Source organism: Spea bombifrons, chromosome 7, assembly GCF_027358695.1.
Source record: "Spea bombifrons isolate aSpeBom1 chromosome 7, aSpeBom1.2.pri, whole genome shotgun sequence".
Lineage (NCBI taxonomy): Eukaryota > Metazoa > Chordata > Amphibia > Anura > Pelobatidae > Spea > Spea bombifrons.
Genome location: NC_071093.1, coordinates 3,605,421 through 3,625,633, shown reverse-complemented (window position 1 = coordinate 3,625,633; position 20,213 = coordinate 3,605,421). Strand labels below are relative to the sequence as shown.

The 20,213-nt window shown below is 44.3% G+C and overlaps 3 protein-coding genes across 4 annotated transcripts in view; 2 read left to right on the top strand and 1 right to left on the bottom strand.

Annotated features, from left to right (window-relative positions):
• The window catches only part of GMPPA (GDP-mannose pyrophosphorylase A), a 63,350-nt gene that overhangs the window by 26,930 nt on the left and 16,207 nt on the right, over positions 1-20,213 (top strand). The window lies entirely within an intron of this gene.
• Positions 1-20,213, top strand: part of SPEG (striated muscle enriched protein kinase) — a 69,879-nt gene that overhangs the window by 43,398 nt on the left and 6,268 nt on the right. For both annotated transcript variants that reach the window (XM_053472145.1, XM_053472144.1), the window contains exons 10-33: positions 568-828; positions 1,703-1,861; positions 2,204-2,393; positions 2,657-2,886; positions 3,084-3,203; positions 3,416-3,520; positions 3,735-3,941; positions 4,185-4,308; positions 4,556-4,728; positions 4,857-4,969; positions 7,365-7,533; positions 7,674-7,767; positions 8,028-8,228; positions 8,717-8,777; positions 8,937-9,014; positions 9,517-9,689; positions 10,032-10,058; positions 10,241-10,393; positions 10,506-10,548; positions 10,973-11,041; positions 11,173-14,347; positions 14,613-14,753; positions 19,262-19,378; positions 19,968-20,135. In XM_053472145.1, the coding sequence (XP_053328120.1) occupies positions 568-828; positions 1,703-1,861; positions 2,204-2,393; positions 2,657-2,886; positions 3,084-3,203; positions 3,416-3,520; positions 3,735-3,941; positions 4,185-4,308; positions 4,556-4,728; positions 4,857-4,969; positions 7,365-7,533; positions 7,674-7,767; positions 8,028-8,228; positions 8,717-8,777; positions 8,937-9,014; positions 9,517-9,689; positions 10,032-10,058; positions 10,241-10,393; positions 10,506-10,548; positions 10,973-11,041; positions 11,173-14,347; positions 14,613-14,753; positions 19,262-19,378; positions 19,968-20,135 (6,351 nt within the window). The remainder of the gene's footprint in view (positions 1-567; positions 829-1,702; positions 1,862-2,203; positions 2,394-2,656; positions 2,887-3,083; positions 3,204-3,415; positions 3,521-3,734; positions 3,942-4,184; positions 4,309-4,555; positions 4,729-4,856; positions 4,970-7,364; positions 7,534-7,673; positions 7,768-8,027; positions 8,229-8,716; positions 8,778-8,936; positions 9,015-9,516; positions 9,690-10,031; positions 10,059-10,240; positions 10,394-10,505; positions 10,549-10,972; positions 11,042-11,172; positions 14,348-14,612; positions 14,754-19,261; positions 19,379-19,967; positions 20,136-20,213) is intronic.
• On the bottom strand, positions 15,185-17,986 carry LOC128502365 (tubulin alpha-1A chain-like). The gene is made up of 4 exons (XM_053472146.1): positions 17,839-17,986; positions 16,806-17,028; positions 16,428-16,576; positions 15,185-16,260 (listed from the first exon to the last, which is right to left on the bottom strand). Exons 1-4 carry the CDS (start codon positions 17,839-17,841, stop codon positions 15,277-15,279), a joined length of 1,359 nt encoding a protein of 452 aa, XP_053328121.1. The 5' UTR covers positions 17,842-17,986; the 3' UTR covers positions 15,185-15,276.

Genomic DNA, 20,213 nt, shown 5'->3' with positions numbered 1-20,213 from the left:
AATAAGAGTAACGAGTAACAGTAACATGATTATCGCCCAGGAACTGGTAATCAATAAAAATAACAGAGCAGGGTCCCCGAAGCTATATTCTGCCCTGGGATTTATACATCCCAAGTGCGTTATTTTACATTTATCAACGTTAAGTTGCCACACCGTATCTACGGAGCTGCTTCTCGCGGGGAATCTTCAACTAATATTTCTAGAAGATAATTTGAGACTAGACTTTCATGTAGGTCTCATCTTGTTTGGCGGTTTGATCTATGTCGTACAAGGCTACACAAAATAAACTACACAGGGCATGACTACCCGCCATTTCCGAAGCCCATTTAGAATCTTGGGCTTCATCGATCATGCCATAGGCAGTTTTACGGACCGTCAATCTATATTTTTTAACCCAATTTCTGTGTGCTGTTCCGTCATCCTTTGTTTTTTGTCCTCTCTCCATATGTTATCATTCTTTCTCATTTCTGTAACATTTCTCTTCCCTCTCTCTGTGTTGTCTTTCTGTCGGTCATTGTGTCGCTTTGTGGTGCCTTGTTGCGTGGTCTTGGCGTGGTGTGGGAGAAGCCCCCCCTGGCAGTACCGGTCTGGAGGTGATCGCCCCTTTGCAGGATGTGAGTGTGAGCGCTGGCGAGGCGGCGGTGTTTGAGTGTGTGGTATCGGGGCCAGCCGATCTGGATGTGGACTGGATGGTCCGCGGGAAGCTGCTGCAGCCGGCGCTGCTGGACTGTAAGATGCGTTTCAACGGGAAGCAGTGTATCCTTCTCCTGAACTCCGTGCACGAGGACGACAGCGGGGTCTACACCTGCAAGCTGAGCACCACAAGAGGTAATTCGTTACGTCTCCTTTGTGTCACCTTACACCCCCCCCCCTAATCATTTTATATGCTTTTCATATGCCTAGCCTGTTGGCATCAGAATGAAGTTTGAGTTTTGAGTAGGGTTGGGATGTCGTAGAGGAGGAGAGCCTGGAGTGTGGACTCAACCGCATTCTAATAACCGAGGCTGACATTCTAATTGTGTTACGTCGGACACATACGCCATCTTTATACACAGCTATCTGTGTATTATGTACCTATTGACACCGTAAGGTTCCTCAAGCCCTCGCTGCCTGTTCTTTTACAGGGCACAGGGGGGCGCCGGTGGGCACGGCCATTTTTGGAAAGACTCTTCATCCTCTTGCCCTTTAACTCTTTGTATTCCTTGAGTTGTATAAACGCTAAACAATGGCATATTGTAATTAAATCTACAATAATAAATCGAGCTAGAAGCTGGGTGCAAGAGAATTTGGTAACTTTCCAAACCAACATGTAACGGCTTCTACACATTAATCGTCATGAATAAAAAAACATTCTGGTGCATAATTTTCACCAGTGATCATATTACCATAGCGACCAATGGAATTACTCTGTTTGCTACAATTATTATTATTTTTAATTAATATTATTATTAAAGATGATAAGATGTTTAAAGCTTTGCTTTTTTATGCATAAATACTAGTGATTTTTGGCCCATTTGTGACCTCACTGTCTGGTAATAGTGTACATTAAATAGTGTACATTGTTGCAATCCCAGAATGTGATGTCAGAAACCAACGATGGAGTCAACGACTTCTCTCGAGTCCCCTAGAGCGATGCATACATTATATCTTTAGGGTTCTGCGTTCAGCTTTTTTAATCGCGTGCTGGCTCTGTCCTCGGCAGATGAGCTGACGTGTAGCGCCATGCTCACAGTGCACCCTTCGTTGGCTCCTCTTTTCACCCGGAAGATGTCAGATCGCGATGCCGTGGAAGGCCGCAGTGCCAGGCTGGACTGCAAAATCAGTGGCACCCCGCCGCCTGTCGTCACGTGGTCTCACTTCGGTGAGTAATATCGCTTTTCCGTCTTATTTCCCAAATCCTATATTTTACAGTTCTATACGATAAAAAACATACATTATTCAAAAAGTACCTGTAATATATGAATTAAAAGCCGATGTGTATGCAGTGGGAGCCGAACCCTTAGACTTTGTAAAGAGGTGTGATGAGAGACATGAAACGGATTGGATAATGCTGGCTCTGCCACAGGCTGCCACCGGCACTAACTGCTCCAGAAGCTAAAATCTTCTAAAAAACTATGTTTGTAAAGCTTTTTCCTGCCGGCATGGTGTCTGCCGCTGTTGTTTCAGTAAGCTTTGTGTCCTTTGATGCGTTTTGTACATGCAGGTCGTCCGGTGCAAGAGAGCGAGACGGTCCGTATCCTCAGAGAGGGGGGTCATCACATGTTGCTAATCAGCCACGTGGCCACGGAAGATGAGGGCCAATACACAGTGACTGCCACCAACCAGCATGGGACGGCCGAGTGCTCCGCGGAGCTCTATGTAGAGGAGCCACGTCCGGCTACCGCGTCTCATATGTAAGGGGCATAAGGGGGCATAAGGGGCATTTTTATGGCACCCTGGGGTGTATCTCCTTTCAAATACACCATCTGCTAAAGTAAATGGGTTTGACTTCTGTTTGCGTGCCATGGGCGCCCGTTGTTTAAGCTCACGCGGTGTATGTGAACACCGTATGGTACACATGAAGTCACGTATGCTCATGTATCGCATACCCATTCTTGCTTGGAATGTTGTGCGATTGATAAATGCTTTCCGACCACTTCTCTTCTCCTCCTACAAGCTCTAAGCTGGAGAAGATGCCGTCCATCCCGGAGGAGCCGGAGGTGCAGGAGAGTGAGGTGGAGGGACTTATGATGCCCGATTTCCTGCGCCCCTTGCAAGACGTGGACGTGGTGGAGTCCCGCGAGGTGCAGCTGGAGTGCCAAGTCACCGGCATGCCGTATCCCACCATCACCTGGTATCACAACGGACAGAAGATCGAAAACTCAGAGGAACGCAGGATGACTCAATGTGAGCCTGGTGCTGATATAGACGGCGTCAGATGAAACAGAAGCTTGATAAATGCAGTTCTTATATTGTATTTTATTCTCTGTTCCCTTCAACGCCATGAAGGGAGGATGGGGATCTTGGGGATCTCACCTGCGCATGCTTCACACTATTCTTATTATTTAGCTTCCTTGTATTTTCACCCACTCTTTTCTTCTCAGATAAGGACATTCATCGCCTGATGTTCTCCTCCGTCAGTCATTCCCACGCTGGTGTCTACAAAAGCGTAATCTCCAACAAGGTTGGAAAAGCAGCCTGTTACGCCCACCTCTACGTTACGGGTAAGGACCAGAAATATTTTCCTTTGGTTTCTTATAATTCCCTGACAAGTCTGTTCCATAAATTTATAAAGTTAGAGGTAACTCAGGTGTCATGTCGATCGTTGAGTCTCATTAGTGAGCAGACAAAAAGGTTGACCTGAGCAGCTCATCGTGACAATTAACACAACCCGAACACTTGTGTATTTGACATTTCATTGCTGACTCCCATCCAGATCTGGTACCTACCCCACCGGATGGACCCCCTGTCATTACCTCTGTGACCGGAAGGATCGTCAAGCTGAGATGGAACCCACCGAAAAGACTGGATCCTGCCATAGGTAGATAATACCAGCCGGTGGTGTGTTTTAAGAATATTATTTCTTATATGCAATTTATTTTACATTTTTATAGACAATTCCGTCTTTTTATTTGAAAATCCCCATAAATGGATTGTTTCCCAGATGTCTTATTGGACCGTCGAGTAATCTTGCTGAATTCAGATTAATGTATCATGGCGTTGCTTTAATCCGGTTTAATGTTCACCCGTTGCAGACCAGTCTCTGATCACATACACCATCCAGCAGCAGGTTCTCGGCTCGCCCCAGTGGACGGTCATCGCCGCCAACCTAAAACATACCAACCATTGCATCAGATCCCTGACCAAGGGTCACCTGTACATGTTCCGTGTCGTCACGTGTACCTCCAGCTCACACAGCAAACCTTCTCCACCCAGCCAGAGCGTGGGGCTAATTGATAAAGGTCGGTATTTCAGGAGGACGAAATCGAGAGCATTTATCATAAAATATAAATAAAGAAGAGGGATGGAAAAAAGTCTGTGAACTTAGAACTTAATAAAATAAACATTTATTGGCGAGAAGACTGAGATTTCCTGTAATTATAGTTTTTTTTTATGTTTTTTTTATATATAAACTGAAATGATGGCCCCATTTGGCAGCCAAATGAATCTCGATAATTGCGACGGTGATAATTCTGCCATTACAGGTCGTTACCTGCAAGAGGCGCCATTGATTCTAGATCGCCCTGAACTCCTTTACATGGTGGAGAATCAGCCTCTGTGTGTGACGGTCACGCTCAACCACGTGGAGGCCGGAGTCACGTGGCGGAGGTAAGCGCCCCATTTATGGATATGGCCCAATGCCATCCTCTGCGATCCAATGCTATCCAATGCGATCCTCTGTTACTGCTTGTCAAAAGAGGGCCACCAGAATATTCATGTATTTTGCCCCCATTTACCCACCTGGGGGTTTTCCCGTTGTGTGCAAAGATCGCAAAAATATTATTAGATTTGTGAAAGTTGTGGTGATTTTAGACGTTTTGTATCGTAAATGCTGATTACGCGCGTTTCTCGTTAGAGCCGGCACCGTCCTGAACACCGTCGATGGCGTGTGTGAGTTGAGTATGCCGGACGATGATCAGCACTCGCTCACACTCCACAGCCCCAAAAAATCCGACCTTGGCCAGTTGATATTCGAAGCCAGAAACCAGTATGGATCTGACCGCTGCACCATTTGCATCGAGATGGCAGGTACTGAGAGTGTTCAGAGTTGTACCTGGTGCCCCCATAGATATTAAATCTTTTTTTTTAGGATGATAAGAAAGGGTAACTAGCGTTTATCTTCATTTACCTTCATCTTTCTTATCATCATCTTCCAGAAATGCCACGCTTTGATTCCATCATGGAAGACATCGAGATTGGCGTTGGGGAGACAGCTCGCTTTGTGGTGGTTGTGGAAGGGAAGCCGGTTCCGGACATCATGTGGTATAAGGTGCGCGTCTCTCAAAATCATCTACATGCAAGCTGTGTGGGATCCATGCAGTTAATGTGTCTGGATCCAAGATACACGTTTCCTGCATTAATTTTACATTATATTCTATACATTATATTATATACATTATACATTATATTATATACATCATATTATATACATTATATTATATACATTATACATTATATTCTATACATTATATTCTATACATTATACATTATATTATATACATTATATTCTATACGTTATACATTATATTATATACATTATATTATATACATTATACATTATATTCTATACATTATATTCTATACATTATATTATATACATTATACATTATATTCTATACATTATATTCTATACATTATACCAGGGCTCGACAAATCCCAGGCGCCAGGTCGCCATGGCGACAGAGAATTTTGTCCTGGCGCCTAGGTTTTGTCAGCCTCTTACATCCAGAAAAAATTGTGGATGTAAGAGGCTGAGTCACCACACGGGGGCACTGTTGCTGTCTGCCCAGAAGTCTGGGCAGACAGCACAGCCACTCCGAGCCCGCCCCCAAGCCTGAGATCACTCCCACGGAGTGATCCTGTAGGCTGAAAACGCGGTTGCTGGAAAAGCAGCTATCGTGTTTTCAGCTGCCACAGGCAGCCTCGGGGAAGGGGTTTGTGTGTTGATTGGGTCCCCACACAAGTCTGGGGACCTCACCCAACACCCCCCAGCTGCCTGATCGCTCCATGGGAGCGACAGCGCAGCGTTAACCCCTTCAATGCCGCGATCGCGGCATTTAGGGGTTAATTCCCGTTTTGGGGGCTTTGCTGCTGGTGGTCAGGCAGACCAGCAACAGCAAAAACGAGCCCCCACAAGCCCTTAGATGACTCCTGTAGGCATGGAAGCCTACAGCAGTCATCAAAGAGACTCCCTCTGCAATGGCAGGTCCATAGACCAGCAATTGAGTCCCAGCTGCCAGAGGCAGCTTCGGGGACAGGGGAGAGGGTTCTTCGGTCTCCACATGAGTGTGGAGAGCAGCCCCAACACCCCCCCCCCCCGCTGCCTGATCGCTCCCTGAGAGCGACAGTGCAGCGTTAACCCCTTCAATGCCGCGATCGTGGCGTTTTAGGGGTTAACTCCCGTTTTGTAAGGGGCTCTGCTGCCGGTGGTCTGCCTGGAAGCCCAGGCAGACCAGCAACAGCAAAAAAACGAGCCCCCACAAGCCCTTTGATGATTCTTGTAGGCATAGAAGCCTACAGCAGTCATCATAGACTCCCCCCTGCAGTGGCTGGTCTTCAGGGACAGGGTGAGAGGGTTCTTTGGTCTCGCCATGAGTGTGGAGACCAGCCCCAACCCTCCCCTGCTGCCTGATCACTCCATGAGAGCGACAGTGCAGCGTTAACCCCTTCAATGCCACAATTGTGTATGAAACATTCGTGGCATTGCAGGGGTTAACATTTGTTCCCACAAGCTTGTGGGGACTAAATATCTGTCAATGCTGTGCTCCAATGGAACATCAGCATCGAAAGAGTTAAAAAAAATGAAAAAAATGTATTTCAAAAAAAAAACAAACAGCACTGACCTGAAAGTCCAGGGTGCTTCCAGGTCAAATGCTGTGAGTTTAGTAAGTGGGCTGATGATGATCAGATCACTCCTAACCAACTGTTAGTTTAAAAAAATCCTGGCTCCTAACTTTTTTACCTGGCGCCGAGATTCACAACAAATTTGTCAAGCCCTGCATTATACATTATATTATATACATTATATTCTATACATTATACATTATATTCTATACATTATATTCTATACATTATACATTATATTCTATACATTATATTCTATACATTATACATTATATTATATATAATGTATAATATAATGTATAATGTATACATTATACATTATATTATATATTATATATATTATATTCTATACATTATACATTATATTCTATACATTATATTCTATACATTATATTATATACATTATACATTATATTATATACATCATATTATATACATTATACATTATATTCTATACATTATATTATATACATTATACATTATATTATATACATTATATTCTATACATTATACATTATGTTCTATACATTATACATTATATACATTATACATTATATTCTATACATTATATTATATACATTATACATTATATACATTATACATTATATTCTATACATTATATTCTATACATTATGTTAAATACATTATACATTATATTATATACATTATGTTATATACATTATACATTATATTCTATACATTATATTATACACATTATACATTATATTATATACATTATATTATATACGTTATATTCTATACATTATTATGTATATGTTTGATTATTACGTGCTTGGAGTTAATAAACGTTTCTCTCTCAGGATGGGTTGCTGTTGGCTGAGAGTGGACACTTCAGCTTTGTATATGATGATGCCGAATGTTCTCTTGTGATCCTGAACACCTCGCCTGACGACTCCGGGGTGTATACCTGCACGGCACGCAACCTGGCCGGGGAGCTGTCCTGCAAAGCAGAACTGCAGGTGTTTGCCGGTAAGATACGGGACGGCTCCATGGAAAACAATGCTGGGGGCCGCCTACAGACTTTCGCGAGCTCCATATTGCATTTCTAAGATTTCTAAGGACCTCTTAACAGATTGGACGCCATATTGTTTTGCTTTTTTCTTGAACAGAGGATGCCGGGGCCAGCTCTGCAGGCAATGAAAAAAGTATATTGAAAGTTCGGAGACTCACGGATTATTACAACATCCACAAAGAGATTGGGAGGTAAATAATGCGATTATCCCCTTGTTTGTATTCTCTTAAAGTGACAGTAATGGGTTTTTTCTTTACATGGCCGTTCTTTTACGTTAGATATAACATGTAAAGGTGTGAAACACTTTGCAGAACGCCTTTTGGATTGGGGACATGTTAGTCTGTTCAGCAGCTTAGGGCGCCGCTAGCATGGACGGGTCCCATTTTCGTGTGTAGTTGGAACATGTGCATTAGACCAGCAGAGACTGACCTGTTTACTTCTTCATTGCCAGAGGCGCTTTCTCGTATGTACGTCATGTGATAGAGAAGAGCAGCGGCTGCGACTTTGCTGCCAAATTCATCTCGTGCCGCGGCGCGGCCAGGGAGAACGCCCGCAGGGAAAGCGCCATCCTGTCCCAGATCAACCACGAGAGGTTCACCTACTTCCACGAGGTGTTCGAGAAGAAAAGTGCTCTGATTATCATCATGGAGCTGTATCCATTGAAATGTGTTCAGCGCTAAGCCCAGCTTGGGGGAAGTTATAAAACTCACAGGAGGTTGCACCGGGTTTTAGCTCCGAGGGGCAATTATGTATAAAACAGGAATCTAGTACAGAGCTTGAAAAGTGGTCTTGTAACCATAGCAGCTGGTGAAGTGTTCTGCGGAATGGACCATTGGTTGTCATGGAGACAAGACCGCTTTGGTGGAGGTTCCCCATTGTTGGCTTGTTAGTGAATGGAAGAGAAGCCGTGTAACGTGGTAGTACTGGGATATGACATGTTTCGAGGTAAAAGAGACCAGAAAGTTTGCCGCGGTAGGACACTGCAGGGTGGGCATCACACAGTAACCATGCGCTGCCGCAGGACGGGTACCCGGGTGCTGCTTAACACCATAGGCGTGGGGGGGCATTACTATGTGTCAAAGTGTGACATTGCCGAGAGACCTCTGCGTTGAGGACATTGCTTCCCTTGACTGACTGAAGCTGTTCCCAGGAGGAACTTCTCGACAGAGTGACCCGAAAATCATCAGTCTGTGAATCGGAGGTAAGGGAATTCAGACACCCGGGGCTGGTTCCGGGGTGCTTTATGAATGGAGAGTGCGGGAAGCTGACGGTGTACCCGGCAGTGTACAGGGTGTTGTGTATAAATCCCCCACAGGCTGCCTTACAGTTTCTGTCATTGCCACGATTTGTTTTTTTGCAGATTCGTTCATTTGTGCGTCAGATCCTTCAAGGTTTACATTATCTGCACCAGAAGAAAATACTACATCTGGACATAAAGGTGAGAGTTGGATTATTTTTCCCATTATGAAGTTCATTAAGAAGTTGAGTGGCCAGTCGAGTTAAGGGTTTACTCAACTTACTCAACTTTACATTTTTCAAGTTACAGGTGAGGGCATGTGTGTGAACACGCATGTCCTCGCAGGCAACTCGCAAAATCAGAACCTCCCCACTACATTAATATATATAAAATAAATACTTAGTAAAATATTATTTAAAAAAATGAAATAAAACACTTGCTTAGTGAATGGACCGCATCGTGTGGGGCCAGGAATCCCCAGTCATTACCCACCTTGGAATACTTGGAATCAGTATTGTATTATCAGCGTTTGGTTTGGAGTTATTATATTTTGATATTATACCAATTAGCCGAGGCCAAAAACTGGTAATTTTTATTCTTCTGCATATAAAAAAAAACCGTAAAATAATTTCTTTTCTTCGTAAATTTTTTGTGTAAATGGTGTCGGGATTTAGCCAATAATAACACGTCTGTCTCTCTGCAGCCGGAGAACATTCTGATGGCCGACTCAAGCAGCGATCAGATCCGAATCTGCGACTTTGGGAATGCCCAAGAGATCGTTTCAGGGGAAAGTCAGTACTGCAAATACGGGACGCCCGAATTCGTGGCCCCGGAGATTGTGAACCAGATGCCCGTCTCGCCCGTCACAGACATATGGTATTGGACGGGCACTGAATTAAATGGGAAACGCTAGTATATACTACGAATTCACATATGGAGCATCTCCGAGCGCGGATGTACTTTGTGAATCTATATGGTTACATTGTTTCTGTAAATTCGTAATATTAAGCAGAAGCACTTTATACATTTAGTGAGCGGCCGGTTACGATAATATCTTACAGCATCTGTCGGACATATTGATTCAGCTCGTGATTTATAGACCACGTCTGAAAATTAAAATTTTATTCGAGGAAACAACGTAAATTATTATTTTTTTTTCATAATTAAAGATAAGAATTTAATGCCTTTATTTTTATGTTAATATTACTTTTTTTACAGGCCTGTTGGGGTCCTGGCATATCTAAGGTGAGTAATTTTTATTTTTAGTTTATATAATTTGTGCCGCATCATCTCTATGAAACAATGCCGTTTATTGTCTGAGAAGGTCCCCCAAACAGTAAAGTAATAGATGACGCTGTATATGGAGGTTGGCTGTGTGTAATTGGGGTTGTCCACAAATGGATGATGATGATGTTTACCTCCCAAAGCCTTACAGGAGTGTCCCCCTTTGTCGGTGAGAATGACTATACCACGCTGATGAATATCCGTGGCTACACGGTGGCCATTGAGGAAAAGATGTTTGCAGGTCTGACCAGAGAGGCCAGAGGATTTCTAATAAAAGTCCTGGGCAACGAGAAACTGTAAGTGTGAAGCCTGCAGAATATTGTAATAGGCTAAGACCAAGGTGTCACCAACACACGGTAATTTGTTGATTTGGTTATGATATTAAATCGACTGCCTCTCTTTCCACAGGAGGCTCAATGCTGAAGAAAGCTTGGAGCACCCTTGGTTCAAAGTAAGACTGACTTAATCTCTAAGTGCAGCCCCGTTTATATAAACTTATTGGACAATAGATAAATCATTGGGTTTTTCCCAGCCAGAGCTCCATACATTACTGTCAAACTTTTGTGGCAGGCAGGTACATTAACCTTTCAGGTGTATGTTGTGCTAGGAAACAAAATACAATAATTGCCAAGAAGAAAAAAGTTCTTGGGCTCCTCAAACAAATGCATTATTCTCTCCGTATAACATGTTATGTTACCCATCATGGTTTCTGTCAACTTTTTACTTGTAAGAGCAGAACTAATGAATTTAAATAATAAAAAATATAAAATGAATATTTATTTGACAGACAAAACAAAGAAGCAGATGGACAGTAATGTTTATAAAATATATTATTGTTTTCTTTCTTTTTTTTTTACAAAACAATTTGTTTTCAGACTTTAGCAAAAGGCAAATGTATCAGCACAGACCCTCTGAAACTTTTCCAGTCTCGTCGCAAGTGGCAGGTATGTCCGTGTGGTTTTAATCACTTAATAAATATCTCAGTTAATTTCAAGTAATGTATCAGTGTCTACAATGACGTCAGAGCCAATGACGCGGTATGACTTGGTAATAGATTTTGTTCTTCTTTTCTTAGCGGTCACTCATCAGTTACAAATCCAATATGGTGATGAGGTCTATCCCAGAGCTTCTCCAGGATAAAACCAACCACTTGTCCATTGCAGTACCCAGGAATCCAAAGGAGTCATCAGGACTGTCATCATCTTCAGATTCTGATGATCTCGAAGAGCTTCCCTTTGTCCCAATGCCCCTTCAGGTCCAGTTCTCTGGCTCTCGCATGTCCCTTAATGAAATTCCCACGGATGAGGAGCTGCCTCCTTCAGCCACAGAAGATGACAGTATCCCAGAAGACCACAATACAGAGAAGAAGCTCTCGGATGCTGCCAATAAAATTACGGAACCTGAAATACAGAAAAAGGAGGTTGTAGGGTTATCAGCCAAACGATCTAAAGGATCCATTGCAAGAAAGAGGTCAAGTGAGGCTGAAAGTTCATCCTCCTCTGATGAAGAGGTCTCAGAAAGTCAAAGGAAGCAGGAGCATTCACGGAAGACTCTTAAAAAAGGGTCCAGCTTGGACTCTCCAGAATCTCCTAATGAGGAGCTTCCAGTTACACGCAGGGGTGAACTGAGGAGGGGGAGCTCTGCAGATAGTGCTCTTTTGCTCAATGTGTCCACCGAAGAAGATGAAGGGAAAGATCGAATGGACAGGGGCATGACTAAAGCAGCCTCAATGGAACTGCCGACCAGAAGTCGCAGCCCAGGAAGACTAGAAGATCGAGGACAGTTTCGCCGAAAGTTGGGGTCGGCTGATGAAGAATATGCACAGCGACTTGAGATGATGCGGCAAAGATTGTTAAGAGGTGGCGCTGCGGATAATAAACTAAGTGGTCTTAGAGGTCCTTTAATAGAAACACTATCAACTGATAAAAAGAGAGCAGAGCAGCTGTCAATGCGCCACCAAAAATCTGAGAAGACACCTCCTTCACCAACCCCTGTTCCTTCAATCAAACTGACCAGAGCCGCATCCAGTGAAGCTGCTCCAGGCCGAGAGACAACAGAAGAAAGAGTCTTAAGAAAGACCAGCTCGTTCTCGCATGGAGACACAGAGCCACTGGTCCTGCATCGGAGGTCTGGTGCGCCACTGGAAATCCCTGTTGCTCAAGCAGAGGCACAACGTCTAAAAGAATCGCCTTCTCTCTCTGCCTTGACTGATCAGTCGCGGTTTGAATCCCGTCCTGAAACGCCTCAAAGAACGCCTCCCAAGTCATTGACACCTGAACCAAGTCAAGCAGATACAGAATCTCCGGACTCAGAAACCCGGAATGGCCAAGAAAATGCAAAGGTTACTGCTCCATCGCTTCAGCGCGAGTCCGAAAAAGAAACGCGTCCGGTGAAAGATATGGGGAGCAAGTTTTTGGATGTAGTTGTAGAGGATGGGGTGCCTAAGAAGTATATACCAGGAATTGAGTCCGGAAGGGCACCTGAAAAGCCACCTCGGTTTGACACGACTTTGACCACAGCAGTTGATTCGCCTGTAAAGGAAATAACACCCAAACAACATTCGACTTTATCTTTATCAACTAAGGGTGTTCCATCAGTGTCGAAGAAAGAAACTTTACCCCCTCCAAAGTCAGCTAAAGATCTCCCATTATCAGAAGTGACACAACATTCACTGAAGTCAATACAATCTAGAGTAAAAACACCTGAGAAAGAGTCAACTGCTCAAGCTCAGAATAAGGAGTCAATGCAACCACAAGCTATTGGTGCACCACCTCCATCGGGGCAAATAAAACAGCAGATGCCAAGATCAGTCCAAGCAAAAGAGCCATCACCAGTATCGATGAAAGTAAAAGAGCCGTCACCAGTATCGATGAAAGTAAAAGAGCCGTCACCAGTATCGATGAAAGTAAAAGAGCCGTCACCAGTATCAATGACGGTAAAAGAGCCCTCACCAGTATCAATAACGGTAAAAGAGCCCTCACCAGCAGCGCAAGTAAAACAGACATCCCCAGTATCAGTCAAAATAAAAGAGCCCTCACCAGTGACGGTGCAAGTAAAAGAGACCTCCCCTGTTCCTGTTTCCATCTCTTCCTCTTTGCCTGTTAAGGTTACAGCATCTTCAACAAAGCCAACAAAAACTTCATCACCAAAACTTAAGCCGTCAAGAGACCCTCCATCAGTCCCTTCGGTCCAGCCAGGTGTCATTAAGACAGACAAAACGTCGCCCTATGCCGAGATGATACAAACTCTTCAGGTGCCAACATCAGAGGAAGGTACGGAGAAAACTGAAAAGCCACAAAAAAGTTCAAAAAGCATCCAACCGGTTCAACCGAACCTTACAGAAATACCATTAAACCAAGAAACAGAAAGACTTAACCCAACCCCAAATACCAATGTGGCTCCAACAGTGACCAAAAATGATGAGGTGGACAAACTAGACAAAGCTTCCAAAGCTGCCAGCACAGAGAATGTCCCATTGATCAGCAATATAGATTCTGAAGAAGTCTTTGAGGCCAAATTTAAAAGAAACCGGGAGTCAAGTCTAACGAGAGGTTTGAAGATTCTCACCAGGTCTTGGTCTGAAGAGAAGAATTTAGCAGCTGCGCATGTATCTCAGGAAGAGGAAATGTATCGACCTAGTCCAGTGGGTGTTCCTCTGGAATTTCTCGTTCCAGAAGCTCTTGGGTTACAAGAAAGATCTAAATCTGTTCAGGACTTACCAGCATCGTCTAGGGACCCAAGCTTTATGAGAAGGCTTTCACTGCGCTTCAAGAAGACTCCATCAACTGAGCGGAAGCAGAAACCCGCAGATGAGGGGGAAAGTGGTGGCAGACGTCTTTCTTGGTCTTTAGGGCGTGGAAGCTCTAAAGAGAAGAAGGACAATGAGAGCTTAAAGTCAGAAACAGGGTCAATTGAAGCTATCACAGAGCCGTTTACCAAGGAGAAGAAGAAAGCTAGCGAGTCACCTGTGTTGGCAATGAGGAAAAAGATTGGCAGCACCATGGACCGCATCTCCATGAAGTTGAGGAGTCAGTCGGAGGAGAGAAGAGAAACAGACAGAACAGAAAGGAAGGAGGAGAGACCAGAGAAGCGGACACCTCTGATGTCCTTGCTAAGGAGGTCCACCTCAGAAGGGGAGAACTTAAGACAGATAGGGATACCACAAAACCAGCTTGCATCTCAAACTGGAACAGCACCCTCTACAGAGTCACTCCAGTCTGAATTAAGCATCCAATCAGAAATAGTTAAAGGTGAGTTGATAATCCTTTAAAAACTATTGGATAAAAAATCTATGAGTCTGGAACCGTGGGGTTAGGTAATATAACATGTCACCGAATCGGACACATTAATGAGCTTCTTCTGGTAGTGGTGGGTGCAGTCCCTCCCTTAGTAGTTATTGAATACTTACCTGCCTGTTACCTGTCTTTACTCTGGTACATAGTCCACGGTGGACAGCAAACACTTGTTGTACATAATAACTAAGAAGTTACTAAACAATCATTCCCTTCATTACAGATGAAAGAAAGTCAAGGTGGGACCGATGGGGTCTGTCCCGTAACAAGAAGGAGAAGATGGCCTCACAGCCAAATATCCCAGCCAGTCTGATGCGGGAGGACGGCAGTATCGTGGGCAGACAGTATATTCGCAATGAATCAGGTGAGAGATTCCCTTTATTACAGCGGATACCATCCAGGGATTTTGGTTCTGTGTTGAATTCTATATATATATCAGAACGTGGAATCATCACACATCCGCTAAATACTGGACAAAAAATTCTATAAATACCGTTTTCAAACATCTGTCATCTAATTGTTAGAGACGCTGGGAATTGCCTATATGGTGGGTTAATAGTTTAGAAAGCAGGGGGTAGTTTCATTAACTGCCTCTTGTGTTTATCGCAGTACCTGATCTTCTATATACTTCTGATTATCTGCTGCAACAGGTGAAAGGGGGGCTATATATAGATGTTTTTGGTTGTTGGGTCGCTGAACAAAATCTTGAGTAACGATAACCCCAACACACCGAATGTCTAGCCCATTTTTAACCCGATAATCCCGATAATGATAAAAAAAAAGTAGGAAACAAAGTACTTAAAATGATAATTTATTTGTACAGAAAATAAACAGAAAGATAAAGGGAATTTTGTGATATAATGTATCTCTGTGATTTTGACAATTCCCTAATACTCTTCTCCCTCCTCCCCCTCTTCCCCGCCATCCACGCTGTCAGTGCCAACCTCTTCGTAATCCTTCTCCAGGGCGGCCATGTCCTCTCGGGCCTCGGAGAACTCTCCCTCCTCCATTCCTTCTCCCACATACCAGTGCACAAAGGCACGCTTGGCGTACATCAGGTCAAACTTGTGGTCCAGGCGAGCCCAGGCCTCGGCGATGGCCGTGGTGTTACTCAACATGCACACGGCTCTCTGTACCTTGGCCAGATCTCCACCTGGGACCACAGTGGGCGGCTGGTAGTTAATACCAACCTTGAAACCTGTTGGGCACCAGTCCACAAACTGGATGGTGCGCTTGGTCTTGATGGTGGCAATAGCAGCATTAACATCTTTGGGCACCACATCCCCTCGGTACAGGAGGCAGCAGGCCATGTATTTACCGTGCCGGGGGTCACACTTCACCATCTGGTTGGCCGGCTCAAAGCAAGCATTGGTTATCTCGGAAACAGATAGCTGCTCGTGGTAAGCCTTCTCTGCAGAGATAACGGGGGCGTAAGTGGCCAGGGGGAAGTGGATACGGGGATAGGGCACCAGGTTGGTCTGGAATTCTGTCAAGTCCACATTCAGAGCCCCATCAAATCTGAGCGAGGCCGTGATCGAGGACACAATCTGGCCAATCAGACGGTTCAGGTTAGTATAGGTCGGACGCTCGATATCCAGGTTCCTGCGGCAGATGTCATAAATGGCTTCATTATCCACCATGAAGGCGCAGTCTGAGTGCTCCAGGGTGGTGTGGGTCGTGAGGATGGCGTTGTATGGTTCAACCACAGCCGTGGAGATCTGAGGAGCCGGGTAAATGGAGAATTCCAACTTGGACTTCTTGCCGTAGTCGACAGACAGACGTTCCATCAGCAGGGAGGTGAAGCCTGAGCCGGTGCCTCCTCCAAAGCTGTGGAAGATGAGGAAGCCCTGGAGACCGGTGCACTGATCGGCCTGCGGGATAAAACACACAACGTCAGACACACCAGAAAACTCATTCCTATTCCGCTCTACATTCTGAAGGAACTTTGCTACTTCGTATCCTTCCGATCCTTCATAAGATTCAAATAATCAGAGAGGGAGTATCCAAGAATTATTGAGAAGATCCAAACGGAACTCACCAGCTTGCGGATTCTGTCCAGCACCAGGTCGATGATCTCCTTGCCGATGGTGTAGTGACCGCGGGCGTAGTTATTGGCGGCATCTTCCTTGCCGGTGATGAGTTGTTCAGGATGGAAAAGCTGTCTGTAGGTTCCTGTCCGCACCTCGTCTTTACAGTAAAAGTTACAGCGGTTAAGCCTCTCGCCAAACGGTGTTTAGAAGATCTTCAAACCCCAAACTAACGGGAGATTTGGTTCTGGTGGAGCTGAGTGTAGACCCGGCTTCATCTCAGCACCTTTCCCCTCCTAATAATTATCTGAAGAAGGATGAGGGTCCCACTATATTCCCCAAAAATATTTAACACGGACCAATCACAAGCCACAGAACCTCATACTCACCAATCACAGTGGGCTCCAGATCCACAAACACAGCTCGGGGAACGTGTTTTCCCGCCCCGGTCTCGCTGAAGAAGGTGTTGAAGGAATCGTCTCCCCCGCCGATGGTTTTATCGCTGGGCATCTGTCCATCAGGCTGGATCCCGTGCTCCAGACAGTACAACTCCCAGCATGCATTGCCAATCTGGACTCCGGCCTGCCCGACGTGAACTGAGATACATTCCCTCTGTGGGGCAAATAATGAGAGAGGAGAGTGAGACGGGGTATAACGCGGAGGAGGGAATAAAATCAAATAGTAACCGGGAAAGGAACGGAACTAAAGAGACTGAACCAGGAACGAGAACCCAAACCGGGGAAACAAACAGGCTGCCATCTGGCTGGGATTGGAATGATAAATCCCACAATGCTCAGCCAGCGTAAGGACAGAAAAGGTGACTCTGGAGGAGCCCCCTGATGAAAGGTCTATAAACCTGGGGTGGAAAGCGGGATGGGGCTGGGGGAGGGGCAGTTATCAGGTGAGAAATACCCCAGAGGGAGAGAGAGAGGAGAGGGAAAGCCTGACAGTGTGCTTGGGGTACAGACTGACAGTGTACTCATCTTACAGACAATGCACATTACAGGCTGACAATCACCTTATAGTACAGACAGAAAATATAAGACTGTACAGACTGACAGTGTACTCAAGGTACACACAGACTAGATAGGATAGTAGATGCGATAGTATGCACAGGGTACAGACGCAATAGATAGGACAGCACAGACAGTGTACTCAGGGTACAGACAATATAACCAGCACAGATTAGCATTGTGTTCAAGGGACATACAGAATAGATAGGGTTGTAATGTCTGACAGTGTGCTCAGGGGTACAGACAGAATAGAAAGGACAGTACAGCCTATAGTATGCTCCGGGTACAGACAAAATAACAAAGGTACAAGGGACATACAGAACAGATAGAAAGGACAGTGCGGCCTATAGTATGCTCTGGGTACAGACAGGCAGTGCAGGCTGACAGTGTGCTCGGGGTAAACGCTTACCATGTTGCTGGCTGATGTCTCCTGGTCCCGGTGAGCGATGTACTCGGATTCTGGAGGTCTTCTGCCGGTGCTGTGTCTGCTGCCCGTTTATATGGCAGTTACAGGAGCGCCCTTAGTAACGGGGAGGGCGCTTAGTAACGGAGAGGGTGCTTAGTAACGGAAGGGGGGTCCTTAGTAACGGCGGGGGAGCAGCCAACGCCTCCCTGTCTCCAGGACACAGAATCTCCCGGGGTATTTGGGTCAACAAAACCCGGCTGGGGAGGGGCAGCTCGGGGGCAAAGGACTCAATGGGACCCCCTGGGCAGAATCACAACACGGGCAATAGAACAGAGGAGAGGGGAGGTGAGATGGCGGGACTGGGGCAAAACAGGAGGGAAGTAAAGAGAGGGAGATGTGGAGGGAACTTCAGGAGAAGAGTAATGAGAAAATACAGAATATTCATAGAAAATCATTCTAATAGCATCCAATATTTTTATTGAAGAGCCCCAAATATATACGAGCATAAAAATATATATATATAATGGACAGAACCCTGATTACTCATTAACCCCCGCTCCTCATACACGGCCACGTTAGGGGTAAAAGAATTACTAAACAAAGACAAAAAACGTTATCCGGACCGAAAGCCGTAAATATAAAAACTACGGTATTTATCCACAAAATCTATAAAAAAAATCTGCTTCTCCCGTTTACAGTAAAGGAATCAGAGAGCGTTTGGGTTCTGCTAAAAAATGATTTATATATATAGCATATAAGTAACAAGCGATTAAATAATAATTCAGAGCAAAAAAAATATTATATAGGTGCCTCGTTAACCCTTTCAAAGGGTTAAAGTGTGCAGGTGGCAGCGACCCTCGCCTTGGAGATCCCTAAAAACCCCAAGAACCCAAACGGAAGATCCGCTCGATGAAACGTCAGCCCCGTGAAACATTAACCCCGTCTTCACTGGATTTCTTATTCATTTCATGTTATTTTACACTTCTTATGTTCTAAAATACCCGAGGAACGTTTATTTGAAGGAGCAGAAATGTTAGAACAAGAAGTTATAATCTAACACCAAAGGGCCAGGTGTTTTTTGAAGTAATGTAAGGGAGTTTTACTTTACTGAAAGGGTGGTAGATAAGTGGAACAGCCTCCCAGCAGAAGTGGTAGAGGGTAATACAGTGAGGGTATTAAACATGCATGGGATAGACATACGGCTCCTGAATCTAAGACGAGACCAACGACTGATTAAGGTTTTGGGTCTTTCTATGTCTGAATTAATTTATAATTTCCGTGATGCGTTTTCACAAGGATCGTTATTTTTCATAATATTATAATGTTATTAATCTTCCAATAATTATTTTATTAGTATATTTTCTGGGTGGTGTCCCAGACGAATGCAGTTTACGGATATTTATTCCTTTCATTCTTTTTTCCTCAGATTTCCACCCCGTGTTCCACATCAAACTGAAGGATATTGTGGTGTTGGAGGGCGAGCCGGTGTCTCTCTCCTGCCTGCCGGCCGGCAGCCCAGCGCCGCGAATCCTGTGGAAGAAAGGTAATGAAAGCCCGCCGTGCAAGAACATGCGCAGCCTCCATAATTTAAGATCTGTATCTGTTTCTCGGGATCTGCACTCGGGGGAGGGATTCCGTGTATTATTTATACACATTACGGGCTAAATGTCAGGATTAAAGGCACCGAATCCATAAATAATACATAAACTCCTGAACATGTCGGATATTTATTACACTAACTGCAACTGGAGATGCGGGATTAAAAAAACATAATTAGGATTAGTATTTAATTAAAGAAATACTTATTCTTAATATGTAATTCTTTAATTAAATACTAATACTAATTGTTAATATGTATTTAATAAAAAAAATGCATGATAAGACTTAATAAGAATGAGTATTTAATAAAAAAAATAATAAGATTTAGTATTTTATTAAAGAAATACATAATAAGAATTAGCATTTAATAAAAAAAAATACACTATATTACAATTGTCTCTTTGAATATTTCCTCTAAAATGGGCATCCTGGCACCGAAAGAGTAAAAAATAAATAAAAATGTTCCTTCTTTATGTCTGTAATCATTGGCCGCGTCACAGGCCTGCATCCTTGACCCAAAACTCTTTCTGCAGATAAAATAGTCCTAGAACCAGGGGAAAAAGTCAATATAAAGTCCTGTACGGACGGCCGGCAGATTCTCACCCTCCCGGCAGCTGGACAGAGGGAGTCGGGGTTATACGAGTGCGTGGCAGCAAATGCGTTGGGGAGCGCCATCAGTTCCTGCACCGTCTCCGTCGCAAGTACGTATTCTGTTATATTTATATAATAATCGTTATATAGAATTATTTATAATTATCTTTAGAACCCTGAGGCCGTCG

What these genes read in the sequence shown, in the direction of transcription:
- LOC128502365 (XM_053472146.1), bottom strand. An exon ending in TCTGGAGCCCACTGTGATTG is followed by an intron (nt 16,577 to 16,805) that starts GTGAGTATGAGG and finishes TTTACTGTAAAG; the next exon opens with ACGAGGTGCGGACAGGAACC. An exon ending in TGGACAGAATCCGCAAGCTG is followed by an intron (nt 16,261 to 16,427) that starts GTGAGTTCCGTT and finishes TTTATCCCGCAG; the next exon opens with GCCGATCAGTGCACCGGTCT.